The sequence below is a fragment of the Euleptes europaea genome, chromosome 2 (genome assembly GCF_029931775.1).
Source record: "Euleptes europaea isolate rEulEur1 chromosome 2, rEulEur1.hap1, whole genome shotgun sequence".
NCBI lineage: Eukaryota > Metazoa > Chordata > Lepidosauria > Squamata > Sphaerodactylidae > Euleptes > Euleptes europaea.
The window spans coordinates 52,499,776-52,517,240 of NC_079313.1; the positions used below are offsets into that span (position 1 = coordinate 52,499,776).

The 17,465-nt window shown below is 41.4% G+C and overlaps 2 protein-coding genes across 2 annotated transcripts in view; one reads left to right on the forward strand and one right to left on the reverse strand.

Annotated features, from left to right (window-relative positions):
- Positions 1–569, forward strand: part of SYDE2 (synapse defective Rho GTPase homolog 2) — a 62,280-nt gene extending 61,711 nt beyond the window's left edge. The window contains exon 7 of the mRNA XM_056845496.1: positions 28–569. Coding sequence (XP_056701474.1) covers positions 28–518 — 491 coding nt within the window. The 3' untranslated portion in view covers positions 519–569. The remainder of the gene's footprint in view (positions 1–27) is intronic.
- A 7,211-nt stretch (positions 570–7,780) lies between these two features.
- Positions 7,781–17,465, reverse strand: part of DNAI3 (dynein axonemal intermediate chain 3) — a 42,887-nt gene continuing 33,202 nt past the window's right edge. The window contains exons 17-22 of the mRNA XM_056844748.1: positions 16,007–16,070; positions 14,222–14,352; positions 10,493–10,697; positions 9,198–9,289; positions 8,711–8,830; positions 7,781–7,912 (exon numbers count right to left, since the gene is read on the reverse strand). Coding sequence (XP_056700726.1) covers positions 7,781–7,912; positions 8,711–8,830; positions 9,198–9,289; positions 10,493–10,697; positions 14,222–14,352; positions 16,007–16,070 — 744 coding nt within the window. The remainder of the gene's footprint in view (positions 7,913–8,710; positions 8,831–9,197; positions 9,290–10,492; positions 10,698–14,221; positions 14,353–16,006; positions 16,071–17,465) is intronic.

The window sequence follows — 17,465 nt, forward strand, 5'->3', positions numbered from 1 at the left end:
GTATTTAAACTGTTCTTTGTCTTTTAGTGCAACGTTCAGCTGCCAAAGAGTCTGCATTGCCTGAGCAGCAGGCCTTGGTGAACTATCTGAGACCTAAGAAGCAACGACCTCAAATGTTGAACTTGAACAGTACTGAAATAACAGGGATATTGAGGTCCAGGCCAGCCAGACTGGATAGTCCTTCAAGTAACCGCTATGCTGGAGACTGGAGTGGTTGTGGGGAGAGCTACTTCGTAAACCCCAAAGAGGCTTTTAGTGAAGCAGACTATGATGATGTCCCTTCAGAAGATGCAGAAAGTGGTGACGATAGCAGCAGAGCAGATGGTTCGGATAAGCTGATTGAACAACCTAATTGCGTGTCCAAAGAGCATACATTCCAGGCCTATTTGGCAATGCAAACAATGGATTCTTCAGTAAACCACAGAGTAAACCTCAAAGACCTGCAGGAAAGCATTGATACTCTGATAGGAAACCTGGAACGGGAACTCAATAAGAATAAGCTCAATATCCGTTACTAATAATAATCTTCTGCACGATGCCTCTGGTTGGCATCTCCTTTGCCCTGTTTCTGTCCCAATATTTTTTTTTGGGGGGGGGAATTATCCTGCCCTTGGTTGGAGTGCCTATATTGTAATTGCATTGTGCAGTGGTTATGATCCTCCAGTAGGCTTTAGTGCCTTAGATTACCAGTGTTGCTTTCTGTCCTTTTCTTCCCATCCACCTCCTTCTTATTTTGAAGAAGGGATTAGTATGTTAGTGAAAATGTCTGTAGAATTTCCCCTTCCCCTTCTTAAAGGTACTATGCACTTATGAAGTTTAGACAGTTTATTCAAGATATGCAAGGCATCCTGTCTACATTACACAGGAAGAGCACTCCTTTTTCCTGAAACTTTAGCCATGGTATGGATGTTCTCCTGGAAGGAGGATTAATGTTGCTGCTTATGTGATAATTTGCAGCACAAATTGTAGGTAGATCGTGTTCTACCATATTTTGACACCTCTTCACTTGCAATGCAAAAGCTGCTATGAAAAGAAAACGCTTTATATATATATTATATATATATATATATGAAAAGTTTAATTGTACAAATATTAATGTATTCCTGTATTAACACTTTCCAGCAATTATTTAAACTTGCAAAAATGAAATATTTTTCTAACTTTGTTTTGTACATATTTATATATTAAAAACACTGGGCTTTCATCAAGTCCATTATAGGTGCAACACCTATATTTGGAACAGTCCCTGTAGGGCATAGCAAACTTTTTTTCCTCTCCATCCACCTGAAGGATGCTTGGATAGATTATATAGACGTGGAGCCAGGCAGTTATGTGAAATGGGAAGTGTGTTTGACCTTCTCTTTCCATTAGGTCAGGAAATGCGAGCCCTGCATGGGGACAGGGTTGTTATATGCTCTATAGGAATCTCTCTACGCATGGGTGCTACAGCCTCTGGTAGACCTGGATTAAGCCCTTTGTTATATAAGTATTTTTGAAAGTGGCATATTAGATTTGAATAATGGTACTACTTCTAATAGAGGTCTATGCTTTTATGATGCCAAACTAAGGGGCTACCTAAGCAAAGGTGGATGTCTTTGAGTAGGGGGGAGCTGCAGAAAACCGGTTGAGCCTGAAGACTACAGCTCACTTTCTGATTTTTTTTAAATGTGCAAAATCATAACTTGCCTGGATGCTTATCATGCTATTTTGCCATTTGTATAATTTTTGCTAAGAGAGCCCAAATAGGAATTTCTGAACATGTTTGGGAGATGAGGAAAATGATCATTGATCAGAAGTAGTTATTTTATACTGTTTATATTGTTTAAAGTGCATGTTGCCCCCACATACACATACTTGTAACCTGTCCAAAGATTAGTCACATTCTGTTAGGGGACCAAGCAGTAATTCTTACTTGATCAAAGGATCTGGATTTTGTTAATGCTAAATGTTCAGAATACAAAAGTCAGGTGTAAAACACAGGCTACATTTGAAGACTGACTTGCTGTCTGTCTGAATTTTCAAGCCATATTCTCTATGTGGTGGATCTAATTGAAAGGCATAGATTCCTATACTGAACTGTGTTTGATATGACCACATGCTGATTCACTCTATACTCAAGTCCCTTATTGAGTAGTGTAATCACTTGGATTTTTTCCTGTACAGAAATGTGCATGTCTCACGTTGGCCAGACTTAGTTGCAAATGTGGTCATTGCTTTCTTGTCTGGGGAGAAAGAAGTAGCCGCTATGTACTAAGTTGCAGGGAATTTTAAGGGAAACCACTGCATGACCTATAAGAAAATTGAAGATTACACCACAGTAGGAGCTGTTTGTACTCTACAACTTAACTTCAGCATATTCTTACTCAGAAGTAAACATTGCTGAGTTCAATGGAGCACCTTAATATGTGCGCTTTGGACTGAAGTCTTAGTGTTATGGTGATCTACATCCTTCCTTCATGAGTTCAGATTTGCTGGTAAGGGCTAGATAAACATTGAAGGCCAAGGTTATGTGGAATGTTATGTTAGGCTCAACCACCAGCCTGGTACATAGACTGTACAAATAGTGGCATATGGAGGACACCCCTGGGAATATCCTGTGTGCATGCAGAATGATCAAGGTCCTCCATGTGCACATCCCACTCAAGCAGTTCCATGGCTGCCCAGACAGATGGGTGGCAATCATAGCATACACTCTACATGCGGTGGGGGGGATAGGTGTGCCCAAGGCCCTCATGCCCTGCTGCATGTAGATTCTGCACTCCAGCTGGGAGCTGAGCTGTCCCTTAGTCTGCATAAAAATGGCTAGAAAAGTGCCCCACAGTGTAGCATTTTTATATCTTGTACAGAGAAATACAGGCAGAAAGAACAGTAGAAAAATACGATAGCTCTCATCTCCGTGGGATTTTATTGATTTTCTTAAACATAGTCAGTTGGGTCTTTCAGTTTATGTAAACAAGAAGAGTGCCTCTTTTTAAAAAAAGTATATCTAAAGACTTGAAAACATTTGAAGCTTTTGTTCAAGTGTTTTTCCTTCTGTTTCTTTAAATGCCATGAAAATTAAAGTTAAGTCTATAAAATTTATAGGTTTTCTTGGCAGCTGTCTTAAATGAGTATTGGCACCGTCTCAACTTTGCCCTTAGAAGGGCGAATGTGATAAACCCTTATTAGATTTACTCCCAAACGTTTGATACCTTAGTAGTTAACCAAAGCAAACACTCTTCTTATGCAAGTCTCAATGAAAACTGAACTCCTCGCCTGTCTAGCAATAAGACCCAAGCAATAAAAGTCATGCAGATTCCTCATAAAAGATGAGGACTGAGTTTGTAATGTACACAAGTCATACTTTAAAGGATTTATGTTTATAAATCTAAGTGTAGAAGGGGCTCGATGTCTTTAAATAATGTTTTGGGTCTCATTCAGCCTTCATAATGTGGGGACTGAATTTTCTCTTCTTTCAGTCTATTATCACCTTATGTTTTTCCCTGCCATGGACCTGATGTAAGTGCTATTTAATGTGTACTTGCCCTGCTATATATTGTCTGATTATGTTTTTTGCTATTTATTTACAATAAGATGACAGAATTTTTGTGTGTGATTTTGCCACCTTCTCCCTAAAGAAATGTCAGCATTTTATTCAGCATTATTAATTTATTATTACGAGTGTGGAAAATACACTGTACAATCATGGCAATGTAATAACAATGGTACTGTTTGAAAACATCAGTTTTAACCTGAAGCATTTATGGATAAATCAGTGGGTTTTTAAAAAAGTATATGTACAGGAATTATGGATTATTTTTGAACTATGTTAATTCTGAATAAAACCTGAATTAAGAATAAAAAATGGATTGTATTTTATAAATGGTTGCCATTGTTTGAAAAAAATATTAAACACTTGCTTGTTTTTGCAAGTGGAATTCTTCACTGATGGCTTATAAAATTTCTTGTAGCTTGTATGTTTCTGTTTTCAAATAGTTTGGAAATCTTACTTTAATATTTTCAGGATTGTATGAATACACTGTACAGCTGGAAAGAAGGTCCAGGATTTTTCTTTTTCAAGGGCAGATTCCTAGAATTTAAATGAAGCACCTTTGAGCTGTTTTGTTTTTTTTAATGAAAACTCTCCCCATGACTCCTACAGCATTGCTCTGATGTGTCAGCAAGACACCCACTGTGGAAATCTCTGGGGTATTTTCTTATGTTGCCTACAATAGCTGGTAGTGGTGCCTGAGTCTCTGCTTTTGGGATCTGTGTTTGGGAAGCAGAACTGGCCATGTCAAAAGCAACATGAGTCTTCTCCCCCTGACTTCTTCCACAGCAGTTTATCTGTTCAGAGCAGCAGTTTATCTGTTCAGAGCTTGAGATGACAATTTTTATTCCCTTTGAGTAAAGGAATAAGACACAACCTTTTACAGATTGCTGAACTGAACCAGCTGTATTTTTTCCATGTCTGATAGAGTTTGGACTGACAAAGACTGTGACTTGCTAGTTAACTGATCTATCTCTCCATCCACCCCGATTTGTTATGAAGCCCCATATTAATCTGGGCTGGACATTCAAGTTCATTCTGTGGGTGATTCGTTTTGCAAGCAGATTGAAGAAAACTGGTATGTTTATGAGCCGGCCAGCCCATTTTGAAAACAGCTACATGGGTATGCTAAAAATATATGTGTAAACTTTCCATACAGAAGTAGATCCTCAGGATTTTTACAGCCTAAATCTCTAAATCTGATAAGCTTGGAGCACATCTGGTAGTTTGGTTGCCAGATCACAAGCTTTCAACCTTAAGGGGAGGGACATCAGAATTGAAAGCAGCGCAGTATTTGAAGCACATCCTTGTCCAGAATATAGTAAATTTTAAAGAGACTAATAATACAGCCACAGTGGTACATAGAAAAATTGGTACAAAAAAATAAATCCCTGCTTTTTAATCACCTTGGCTGTATAAAAGAGAGGACAGTTAATAGATATTTTGTGTTTCTTCTCTAGATTTGAAATAAGCACATTTCTTAAGAGCCAGTGGTACTTTCTAGAATCGTGAAGGCTTCTCAGGCATAGAGTATATACTTTTAGAACACCATAGGCTGGATGATGTGGTTGGGGGAGAGAGAATGAGAGACAGCATGTTTATGAGCCGGTGACTGAATGTGGCCCCCACGTGTTGGGTTTTGTTTGTTGGTTTTGCATTGTAGTTTCTGCTGAGACAATATGGACACATAAAAGACTCTGCTTCAACAGTGAGTCAAGGAAAGTGTGAATTCACCTTCTGTGTTTAATGTGGTCTTCTATCTTTAATTCCTGTTTGCCGGCTCCTGCTTGGTTGCAGTGTAGCTGATCTGGCTCTGGCAACGGTCAAAAGGCTCCTTTTATGAAAAGCTCCATCCCTAAAGAGTAACATTAATATTTATGAGCTTTCCTTTATGCAAGTGCCTACTAAAACTGTTGTATAACTTCTCTTGAGGACAATCATTATCCAGATGCAGCAACAAACAGCTGTCATCTATGTTGCCAAAGGAAAGCTGTCATTCTTTTCAATGCAATTTCCTTTCTTTTGCGGGAACAACAGTTTATATATCTTGTCTCTCCTATCAATGGAAAAATGACTACAGTTCATAGCAGTTATTTTCAACAGCACACTGATAGTTCACAGCACCTCCTTACTTGGTATAGGAAAATCTGGCAAACTACTACTGTGCAAATAACCAGAGCCCACTGAAGTCAATGGGTTTAGAAGAGTGTAACTCTGTTTAGGATTGCACTATTAATGTTTTCAAAGGTTTAGCCCCACACCACTGTAGAAATGATGATCGAAGGGGAATTCAGTTTATTTCTTCACTTTTCTCCCAAAATATGGTTCTCTGAAATATTTTCCTAAAAGCTATTATACTGTGTATCTGAAACCTGAGTAATACCCCCTTTGCTTTCTCTCTTCCCTCATTGTATACCTGGAGAACACCAGGCCCACAGTTTAAACTAGGCCCTCTTTACATGTGGCCCTTTCTAACAGCTGCAGCTGATGTTTTTTTTTTAATCTCATCCCAAACTGAACTCCATGAGCTGTGTCAGCGAAATACGGCATTTATAAAAAAAGACACGACAGGCCTCTTTCAAAGTGCTTCCTGAATAATATGAAAGCTACTGGGAAAAAGGAGGGCCATCTTCCTTTCATTTTCTGTAGAATCTGCATTTGTGAAGTGGCTAGAAATAAGACCAAAAAAAGGGGGGGAGAGTACTGATAGAAATATACAAATTTCCGTCCAGGTGCTAACAGAAAGTAGTGCCTGCTGGTAGGCGAGTGAGTATAATACACATGTGAATGTATGGAGAGATGTGTGCCTATATAAATGAGGCATCTGTAGACCTGGGAATTAAAGCTTACAATATGAACCTCCCACACAAAAAAAGTTTCCCTGTTACTAATTGTTCTTCTGTTTTCCTTATATCTTTTAATCTTCAGAACTTCAGCGAATTTGGACCATACTGATTTTAAATCAACAATTTGATCATCTGCCCTACCTAGAGACATCAAATTGTTGATTTAAAAATTGTATGGTCCAAACTCTGCTCAGAATCACTAGTGTTAGGTGTTTGCTGTGATCTTTGACATCTGCAGATTGAAACAGAGTGACTATAACAGTTGAGATTACCTCAAAATTATTTCTCTCCCTCTCCCCTTTATAAATTTGTAGCAGGGCACTTGGCTATAGAACTAACTTTCCATTTTGATGTAGTCTGCATCCAAGTTTTGGTATACTGAGTGACAGCCTCTTACTTTTCCACACTTTGCAGATGTTGGATTATAGATGTTTATAAAAAATGAGTGCCAGATCAGGTAATCAAGCCCAGATGTGGAAGTTCTTTGTGGCATCTGATAGAAAATCAAGTTGATTTGGAACGGGAATCGGGGTTGCTGGCTTAATTCAGGCTCTGATTTGCTCTCTTGTATCCATGCTCTAGGATGGTGTTTGTGCTTAAATCCGTATATATGAAGGACTACCGTCTGCAGACTTCTTTAAATGGCTACCTATGACAGCTGCGACACATAGAGAGCAATTTCTCTGCAGAGCTGTCATGTGGTTGCAACCTCCAAGCCCCACAGATAGGGAGATGGAAACCTCTCCACATGGCATGTTGCTGATGAATGGTTCTTTGTTTCCCATGGCGGCTGCCTCTGTGTGATTGCATGCGTTTCTGACGTATTACTGAGCGCTGCTTCTTGCATTACAGTTTCATACATGGAATGTAAAAATAACAGCTCATATTTCAGGAATCTGAAATAGTAGCTTGATAAAGATTCTTGAGCTGTCTCTAGGTCTGTACAGATGACCCATCTGTGTATTGACTGACAATGCAGGGAGGGAGGATGGAACTGAGCACACTGGCCTCGCCCCTGCCTCTGTACCATGAAGCGAACACACGGAGAAGTGTCTGCACATTCCCTCCCTGTGGTGAGCAATGCTAGGAAAGGAGTGACGCTGATCACGGAGAGGAAGTGTATGTGTGGACACTTCTTCTGCACGTTTGCTCTGTGCACAAAATTTGGTGATCACTGGAGGGTGTGTGTGTGCTGACTTAACACGGTCATGCCTGTTTTCCTTCTCTGCATAGTCAGTCAGCACACGGATGGGTTGTCTGTATGGGGCTGGAGTCAAGCCGCTTATTAAAATGAATAGAACTGTGTTTAGCTCTGGGGATTTCTGGAATGAAAATCACTCATGAAATAGTTTACATACTGTACTGAATAAAATAAAAGTGATTGGTGACAAAATTAGTTGGCTCTTCAGGAGCTAAATCGATCCTTCGGTGGTGCGAGTGCCTTCAGAATGTTCTTCTCTGTATGCAAAAACTCCGAGTAGTCTTGCTTTGTCTGTTCTTCCATTAATTCCCTGGATCGCTGACCGCCGACCGTTGTCTGCAGTGAAAAAAAAATTATTTGGGTCATAGAAAAGACCTATTTTTTAAAAATCCTTGGAACATGGTGTCTCTTACATTTATGTCATAGAGAAGATGCATCACCTCCATGAAGTGGACTCTGCCTCTAGGATACTAAAAGCCCTCTCAAGCTATGGCAATTCACAGTCAAAACAGACAAGGCAATAGGAAACCTATAACTGAATCTTTCTAGTGTTCTAAAAATTCTAGTAGAAGCCAATCAGGACCATATGGGGAGAGCAGGGATTTAATTCTTTCCTCAGTTAGTTTCACGGATTGAAACCACCCTCCACACTGTTATCAGCCTTCAGTTCCAAGACTTGGCAGCTGCCTCCAGTTCCATTGTACTTGAGGCACTTGTTATGAGTTTTGATTCATAATGGCATATTGTATGTGTTGGTATTTTGGTCACTGGAGTCTGTATGTTATCAACCGATGAACATTTTATCCCTTTACCCTCTTCCCATTCCTAGGTCACGTAAGATTCCCTAACCAGTTTTTCCATGCAGAGAAGAATGATGGCCAAAGAAAAAAAATTCCCACACTAGCCACCAGGAAATGGGAGCAAGTATTAAATAAACTATAAGGTCAAACAGAAGAGGGTCAGTTGAAATACTCCTTATCATACAAAAAAACATGCTGCAGAGAAAATACACAAGGAATTCATTTGGTAAATTAATGATGAAAAGTTAAATAATGTTTGACCAATCACTTGGAGATAAGTATACTATCAAAATGTTTACAGTTTTACTGTTTCTGTTTTTGGAAAAGATCTTACCACTTTCTTCAATGATTCTTTTTCCAGTTCCACTCTTTCTTTGGCTCTGAATTCTTTTCGCTGGTCAACATACTCGAGATGTTTGACTTCTCGCTCAAAATAATGTTGAACACTGGAACGCTGTTGTTATCAAAGTATTTTTAGATCATGAAGGGTTTGCTGAAGACTGAGTCCATGTATCGTTGGGTATTGTGCTATTGCTGTGCTATCATAACCATTCACCTCATGGTTGTCTTATCCACACAGGAAAGTTCAGATGGCAAATGATTACAACAGTACAACTTTCAACAATATGTGGATCTAGCCTAGCTATTCAAACAAAAAACACAGCTGCCCTAATCCAATTAGAGGTAGTTCCTCAAGCGGAAGCCCTTGCCCAGATTGTAGGTGCAATGTGCATGCACCATACCTCCCCCTGATGAAGGTTAGTTCATTCCCACAAAAAACCCAATCATACCCCCCAAGTTTTGTGGAACAGATTACAAACCTCATTAACAGAAGGGTGACTTAATGTCCATGAAATTTCTAAAATATGCAGCGTACCAAAATCATCAGACACTGCTAAGAAGTGTTGCTTTGCTGTAAGTGAAGACAGAATTATTAGTGCAGTCATAAAAAAACAGAGTACGATGTTTGTGTTCAGTATACCAGTCACAATGAATAAGCCATAAAAATTTCACTTTGATTCTTGTATTTTCATCCCAGGCTTGTGATAGTGAAACTTGTCACATATACAAGTCAGAAGGCCCTACGGCTCGCTGTACTTCTACTAATCCCAGTTTGCTCTTTTCAATTACACTGAAAGGCTTATTAAATTGTGTGTACGTGTAAAGCACTAGCAAACCAAAGTAGGAGTAAACCTTTAATTGTGTATGGATATAAGAATACCAAGTTACACCAGAATCATGGGCATCAAATGTCTGAAGATTTCAGGACTTAATTCCTAGGATCAAAGAGCATGTTATAGGGGAGATTGATCATTACATCTTCTGAATAAAATTCAACCATGAAGCAGGGAGCTTCCAGTCTGAGTGGATAAATAGCATTTTCCCCTGGGTCAGTCAAAATGATTGCTATCCACTGACTCCTCTGCTGCTGTTTGTCACATGAAGGTATGAAAAGGTAAGTGAACTACAAGGCTGCTTTTAAAAAAATGAAAAGCCACTTTGAAAGGAGCGAATTTAGAGGAGGGAAGCTGAAGGGGAGGAGAGGTGTGTGTAATTCTTATTGCCTGCTTATTTTTTTTTTTTTTTTTTTGCTCCAAATCACCTATAAGTGCCTTTATCTTCCAGGGGGTTCCAAAAATGTGCATTTCCCCCTGACAAACTTCCCTTGAGCTGCTTCCAAAGCACCTTTTAATTTTAAAAAGACAGTCTCAGGGCTTACTAGTATGCATTTGTGTGCGATGTGTCGTCAGAGCTAAGGTTTTGCAGTGCAGTGGAACCCACCTTCTCCTTATGATAAAATGTTATTGTTTCGCAGTCCTCCTTGCTGTTGAGGAGAAAGAGCTACATGCAGACCAGGAGATCTGAGTTTTTGTACCACGCTGGGCTGTTGCCTTTGTAATGTTGCCCCTTTGTGCTCGCTCTTTTCCTTCCTCAGCCGTATACAGTTTTATAACCATCTGCTCCACAGGTTAACTGCCTGCATCTTAAACAGATTGTCATGCCACTTGGCTGTGACTCTGTGTATGGTGCCGAGTCCTAAAGACAGCCCCTTTCTATAGTAGTTAAAGGAAACAATTTTTTTTTTGAAAAAATTATATATAGTACACTGACATACAAGAGTAGATCCAGGGTTTGATGCAAGTTATCAGCGCAATACAGACATTTTGGGTCTGAGATGGTTCGTGCGTTTTCTCCAGTAGGTCCCAAATGTCAATATTTCCATCTTCTCGGCCAATGAAGAAAACACCGGCTCTTGATAAAGACCAGTGCCCAACTGTGTATCTCTTAGCTGCACAGCTTGACTGAAGGAGTGGCCCACTCTGAATTTTAAAAAAAGTGGCAAAAACAAGCATTACAAAAACACTGTTCATTCATTACTCTGTATCACCATATTTACAGTTGCCCAGATGCCCTTTTTATGCAAAAGCAGGGCATTAGAAGAATCTAGCACTTGAAGAATTGGACTTGGCTCATCAAGTTGTTTCAAGCAAAAACCAATTTCCTCCTTTTACTTGTTTGTTTGTTTGTTTATTGGATTTATACCCGCCCTCTATCCCACCTAAGGCTGGGCTCAGGGCAAGTAACAACAACAATAAATAATAAAAAATACAATAAAACATTCAAATCCATACCATATTAGTGAAAATCAGCAATTCTCAGTTAAAATTAATTTAAGATCAAGGACAGATAGTGTTCAAATCTGGCACACAGGGTCTTGGCCAACTCGGAAAGAACAGCCAGGCTTCCCCACTGAAATGGTAAAAAAAGTTTAAAAGGGGCAGGGGGAGATAGGGAGGCCAGCTCTGATAGAAACCGTTGCTGCCCTCAGCCATAGGCCTGGTGGAACATCTCAGTCTTCCAGGCCATGCGGAACTGAGTAAGATCCCTCAGGGCTCTGGTGTCATCTGAGAGTTCCACTTGGCTGAGGGCAGCCAGACATTCCTTGAATTCATATTGCAAGATCTGGGTTGCTGTTACACCTATGTAGATCTATATGCATCTTTGTTGTATTGTTCTGTATGTTGGAGGGGTTTTTTGTTACAGAATCTTGTTAAACTTAAATTTGTCCAGCAAATTCTGTTCCAGAGTTAGCCCCCTAGAACCTGCAAGGAAAGAGATGGTACCGGCACAGAGAAAAGATCGTGGTGTATTTCAAAGTGAGCCAGGGGACAACTGTGCTGCACCAAGGAAACACAGATCACATTCCCAGCTGTACAACATTGGGCTAGATCAGTGGTGGTGAACCTAGCAAGAGGCGGCACACAGAGCCCTCTCTGTGGGTACGCGCGCCATCGCCCCAGCACATCTAGAGAGTTGCAAATCCAAGGCAAAACCGTGTGTTTTGGCCATTTGGTCCCTCCCCTCGCCCACCGGCCACACTAAGACCCTGCGGGATCCGCCCGGACCTGCCTCCCGCCTTCTTTCCCCCCCTGCTTCCCGGAGCCTCCCAATGGGCCTCCGAGCGGCTCTGGAGCAGCAGTAGGCGGCGGTGGGGTGGGCATGGAGCGGCGAAGCTGGGGGCTGATGCTGCCACTGCTGCTGGCTGCCCTGGCCGGCGCGCAGTATAAGTACAGCTTCCGTGGCTTCCTGGCGGCCAAGCTGCTGCCACTGCAGCGCGCCTAAGCGTTCTATCTGACCTCCCATCTACCAGATTATGGAGTGGGTTGATTTGTGATCACAATACCACTCCTTCCTTCCCTTTGTCATCCTGTGTGAGGCCATATCAAAAGGATTCAGTGGAAGAGGGAAGACCTATGTATACGCTCCCTGGAGGGTGGGATAAAAATGTGAAAGAAAGGCTGCTGCTGACTATTTGGGGCTGCCTTGGGATTTGAAACCCTGTCCTGGAGGGTCCGGCTGCAGGCATCAGTTTCTGTTCTTCTAGCCAATGGGCCATGGGATGCTCTCGTCCTGGGAGAAGGCCTCTGCATTGTGTATGGGAGGAGGTGTGGGCTGGGTTCCCTGGGATCATCGCGGCATCTCTGCCACACATGGCCTGATGCCTTTTCTACATGAGTAATGTGCAGGCACAACATCATGAGGGGATGGAGCAGTTTTTCCCCCAGCATTCTGTGGGTCACTTTTTCCCCACTGTGAAAAGTCCTACTGGAGATTTGGGGGTAGTATCTAAGGACGACAATTGTGGAATGGTATAGTATAGCCCGATTTCGTCAGATCTTGTAAGCTAAGAAGGGTCAGTTCTTGGATAGTAGACCACCAAGGAAGACTCTGCAGAGGAAGGCACTGGCAAACCACCTCTGTTTGCTTCTTACTTTGAAAGCCCCTTGCTGGGGTTGCCATAAGTCAGCTGTGACTTGACGGGACTTGACACACACACACACACACCTAGGGAGGGTGGAGTGCTGGGAGGGAGCTCAGCATAAAAGCAATGATACAGAGTCTGTCGTTGCCTCCAGAGGAACTGATCTCTGTAATCTGGAGATCAGTTGTAAACCTGGAAGAACTTCAGAGGCATGGTCTGGAGGCTGGCGATCCTATTCTTACTCCAATGACAGCAAACTGTTTAAAACAGAATTAGCTTCAAAAGAAGCCACATTTTTTCCACAAACCTAGCATTAGAGGAAGCCATTTCCTCCCTACTACAACAGACTTCTTCAGATATAGATTTGGCAGGGAAATGATTCTTATTTTAACACCAATTTCACTTAAATACCAGCGGACTATCCCTGGCTACATTCTCATTTCCCTCAATTATGGCATGCTTGGTGTTACGAGAGCACACAATAGCTGTGCTTGTATTGGTTTAAACTTTAAAGAGACGGAAGTCATGATCAGTGACAACAGGTTTTGTGGATGGCTCCAGATGTATCCTCAATGGGAGCTAATTGGTGGGAGGTTGCCAAGAAATCAGAAGGAGATTGAGACTGGGAAGGGCAGCCATGAAGAAGCTAGAAAAGATTCTGAAGTGTAAGGATGTGTCACTGGCCACCAAGAGTAAGTTAATTAATGCCATCGTATTCCTTATTACTATGTATGGGTGTGAAAGCTGGACAATGAAGAAAGCTGATAGGAAGAAAGTAGATTCCTTTGAAATGTGGTGTTGGAGGAGAGTGTTACGGATACCGTGGACTGTCAAAAAACAACAACAAATCAGTGGGTCATAGATCAAATCAAGCCTGAACTGACCCTAGAAGCTAAAATGACTAAACTGAGGCTATCATATTTTGGTCACATTATGAGAAGACAAGAGGCACTGGAAAAGACAATCATGCTAGGAAAAGTTGAGGGCAGCAGGAAAAGAGGAAGACCCAACAAGAGATGGATTGACTCAATAAAGGAAGCCACAGCCCTCAATTTGCAAGACCTGAGCAGGGCTGTCAAAGTTAGGACGTTTTGGAGGACATTGATTCATAAGGTCGCCATGAGTCGGAAGCGATTTGACGGCACTTAACACACACACAGTCTCTTGATAGGTGACAAGCCCTTACTTCCCAGCTGAGGGAAGGCCCAGGATATGTGTGTGAATAAACAACAGTTGGGATGGAGGCAAAGAGCAGAGAGGGAGAGAGAGCGAGCGAGCTGTGAGTTGGCTAATGATGAAGGGTCTCTCTAGGAATGTGACATGGGGTGGTGGATCTGCTACCTTACAGAAATGCCTCGTTGCCTGCAGCTGTGAACTACTCGTTTGTTTATAAATAAGGTAAACATTTTAAAAATGCCATAAATCTTCAATGCATGCATGCTCATCCAATGGAAACCAACTTTGGTAGGACTACCCCTGGATTTTCTCTTCACTCAGGGAAGCATGCAACACTGTCCTACATATCCGTTTGAACCACTGCATGCTATGTTTGAATTTGTGACTTCCTTGTTTGTGACCTACCACAACTCCTTCTTTCCATATTGCAAAATTCCAGCCTCCAACAGTGAGAATTATGTCTTTGAAAAATGGAGACCTCTGTATTGTATGGACGAGTCCATCATGGATGTTATAGATGGCGGATGGCTTCTGGCCTTTTAAATAAAAAAACAGGGACAGTAGTTTTGAACATGCATCTTCATACTTTTTCATGGTCTTGCTTCTTCTTTGGCATGAATGGTGAGTTCCCTTTCCAGGCTTTTCAGAGAGGGCAGGATGAAGAGAACCCTAGCACCCCCCCACACATCTGTCAAGGAATAAGTAGGTAGCATAATACACTTCTAATTCATCATAATACTTATCTCAAGCATCTCAAAGACTCTGAACATTTCTGACTATTACAACTAAAGACGACCTAAAGAACAACAGAAGTAGTGCTATGCATACAGGTGAGTATGATTATTCTATTGTGTGGCTTTTATGCATACAAATTTAGCTTGCTATTTATGACCCTTTCAGTGGGACCCATTTAGATTTGAAAATCGTTTAACTGCTAACAGTGGGATTTTCAGAATTCTCTCATAGATTCTCCTCTAACGCAGTGCTTGCTGCCCTGCTGAATCTAGTTTAGTTGCTTAATTTTTAACAAAAACATATTGTACAGACTTTAAACATTTATGTCGCTGTGGTTACATCTTAGCCTTTGCTGACAAAAAAGACTCAGTACTCAAGTCCCACAACAGATGATGAGTGATGTAGTTCTAAAATTAATGGGCAAATTAATAACTAGTATCTTCAAGTCTGGAAGGCACATATCCTAGAGATTCTTACAGAGCTCAAATTTGAAACCATCTATCATATAGCCAATATATATAACTTGTCACTAAAATCAGCCTTGCTGCCCGAAGATCAGAAAGCAGTAGATATTACACCACATTTCAATAAGGGGTCCAGAAGGTACCAGAGAATATATAGACCAGTCAGCCAAATGTCTGTTCCAGGGAAATTGTTATTAAAGACAGAATTATTAAGCACACAGAGGAATGAAGGCTGCTGAAGAATAATTAGCATGGCTTATGTGAAAGGCATAATCAGGGTAGACATTATATATTTGAAGCAAAGCTTTTGACGAAGCCCATTATCAAAAAATTCTAAGTGAATTCACCAGTCAAGGGATTAGATATGTTAAATCTCCAGAAATTTTGAAGCAAATTTCGCAGGATTTTATTTTTCCAGTGGTCCCCAAAATCTTTCAATATTTCTATCAAAAAAACTGGGGGAAAGTCCTCAGCAAAAATGGAGGGAAATGGTTTTCCCCACTGACTTTTTTGTTCTTTTTCTGGGCCTTCACATGTCTACATGGGAGAACAGGGCAGGTCTCCTTATCATTAAACAAGAGGAAGCAGAGATTTATCAAACTATGTATGTCACTAGAAAATGTGGATAAACAGAATTTCTTTTCCCTCTTCCATAGAATTAGAATTTGGGGGTATCTGAAATGGACATGGAGTTGCACATGAATTGCTTTAAAGCACATGAATTGCTTTAAAAGGTCGTTAGACAGATTCATGAAAGATGGCACCATGAATTGCTGTTAGCCATGATAACTGAAGGGAATTTCCACATCCCCTGAAGAGGCAGCATCAGAGGGAAGGTCTTGGCCTCTATGCTGTTGATTGGTCCTTCAGGGCAGCTGGTCGGCCACTACATGAAATAGGATATTGGATTAGATGGACCACTGGTGTGATCCAGCAGGGCACCTCTTATATTCTGGGCAATCTTTCATCAAGCTGAGGAAGTTTAACATACTAAGCAGTCTTCCTGAGTCACCATCTCTTTCCATCTTCCAATCTGTATAAAGGACTTCGCCATCCTGTAATGCCACAAAAATGCAGTAAGTAGGTGCAGTAGAAGGTAAGATGAAATATAGGGTATAATAGACCAACTCCATCCAGCTTTTCTGCTGATGAAAAACAGAGGAGCTATGTTGAGGATCATGGGACCTGAACAGACAAAAGTCATGTGGGATTGGGGCTTTAATATGGAGGGATTGAGAATAAAAACTGGCTGGATCCAACCCAATTGTTATACTAATAATTTGGTTTCTTTCAAGTTTACAAGAGTCTTTGGACAATGGGAGTAAGTCTGTGCATTACATTCATACTTCATAGGAAATGGTGGATGTTTTAAAAGGCATTTATAAACTTTACTGTATCACATGGTCTCTTGGCACTGAGACCTTGTGTTCATGAGTTAAGAGACAAGAGCGCAAGAAGAGACAAAACTAGACAAACCATTTACACAACTTTAAGAAAACCTGGGAAAATAGAAATACTAAACCAGAGTTTGCCAATGCAGCACCCATAGGTGCCGTGATGCCCAGCAGTATTTTGCTGGGCACCCACCAAGGTTTGGGTGGGGCCAACGTAAACAGGCAAGCACCAGGAGATTTTGGGGGCAGAGACACAGGAAACTGATGTTGGGCAACAGTGCAATGTTACTTCCGTAACAAATAGACAAATATTGGCCGTAACAAATAAACAAACTTCCGTGTATGTACCTGGAACTGACATTGGGTGATGGTCTAAGAATTTCCTAATTTAGGAAATTCCTAGAGCATCACCTTGATGCCATGACGAGGCTTCTGGGTTCATACCTGGAAGTGACATGGCAGTTAACTTAATGGCAATCTACCCCCCCATTTTGCTCCCACTCCCTCACTCAGCAGCAGAGGGAGCCCAGGAGCCAGGAGGTTCCCGCCCCCCAGGTTCCCACTGCTACTTAGTGTAGTGCGAACAAAACGAGTGGGGGAAACTGGCATCAAGCAATACTGCTGTGCTCATTGGCTGCGGTCATTCAAATGAAAGGATTTTCAGCTGCAATAGTAGCCACAGACCCTGGAAGTTCAGGACTGATAAGCACAGGCTTTCCTTAGTCTGTGGCTTCATTCCCTCTTCAGGCTTTGCTTCCCATGCCCCAAGCTTCTTTTCCTCTCTTCTCTTTCCCTTCTCTTCCTCTCTTCTTCCTTCCTCCCTTAGACATTCCCTCATTTCTCTTATTCTCCTTCTGCAATTCTTTTGCAAAGTGTGACGTATTGGGTTTGTGGTAACGCTCATTTTGTGGTAACGCTCACCACCCCCTATCAAAATTTCAAAGGTGGATGCAGGCTCAAAAACATTGGGGACCCCTGTCCTAAACAGAATGGCAAATTCAGAATAAAGCAGAAAATCCTAAGTAACTGCCTTCATAGTTGGGGCAGAGGGGTTAA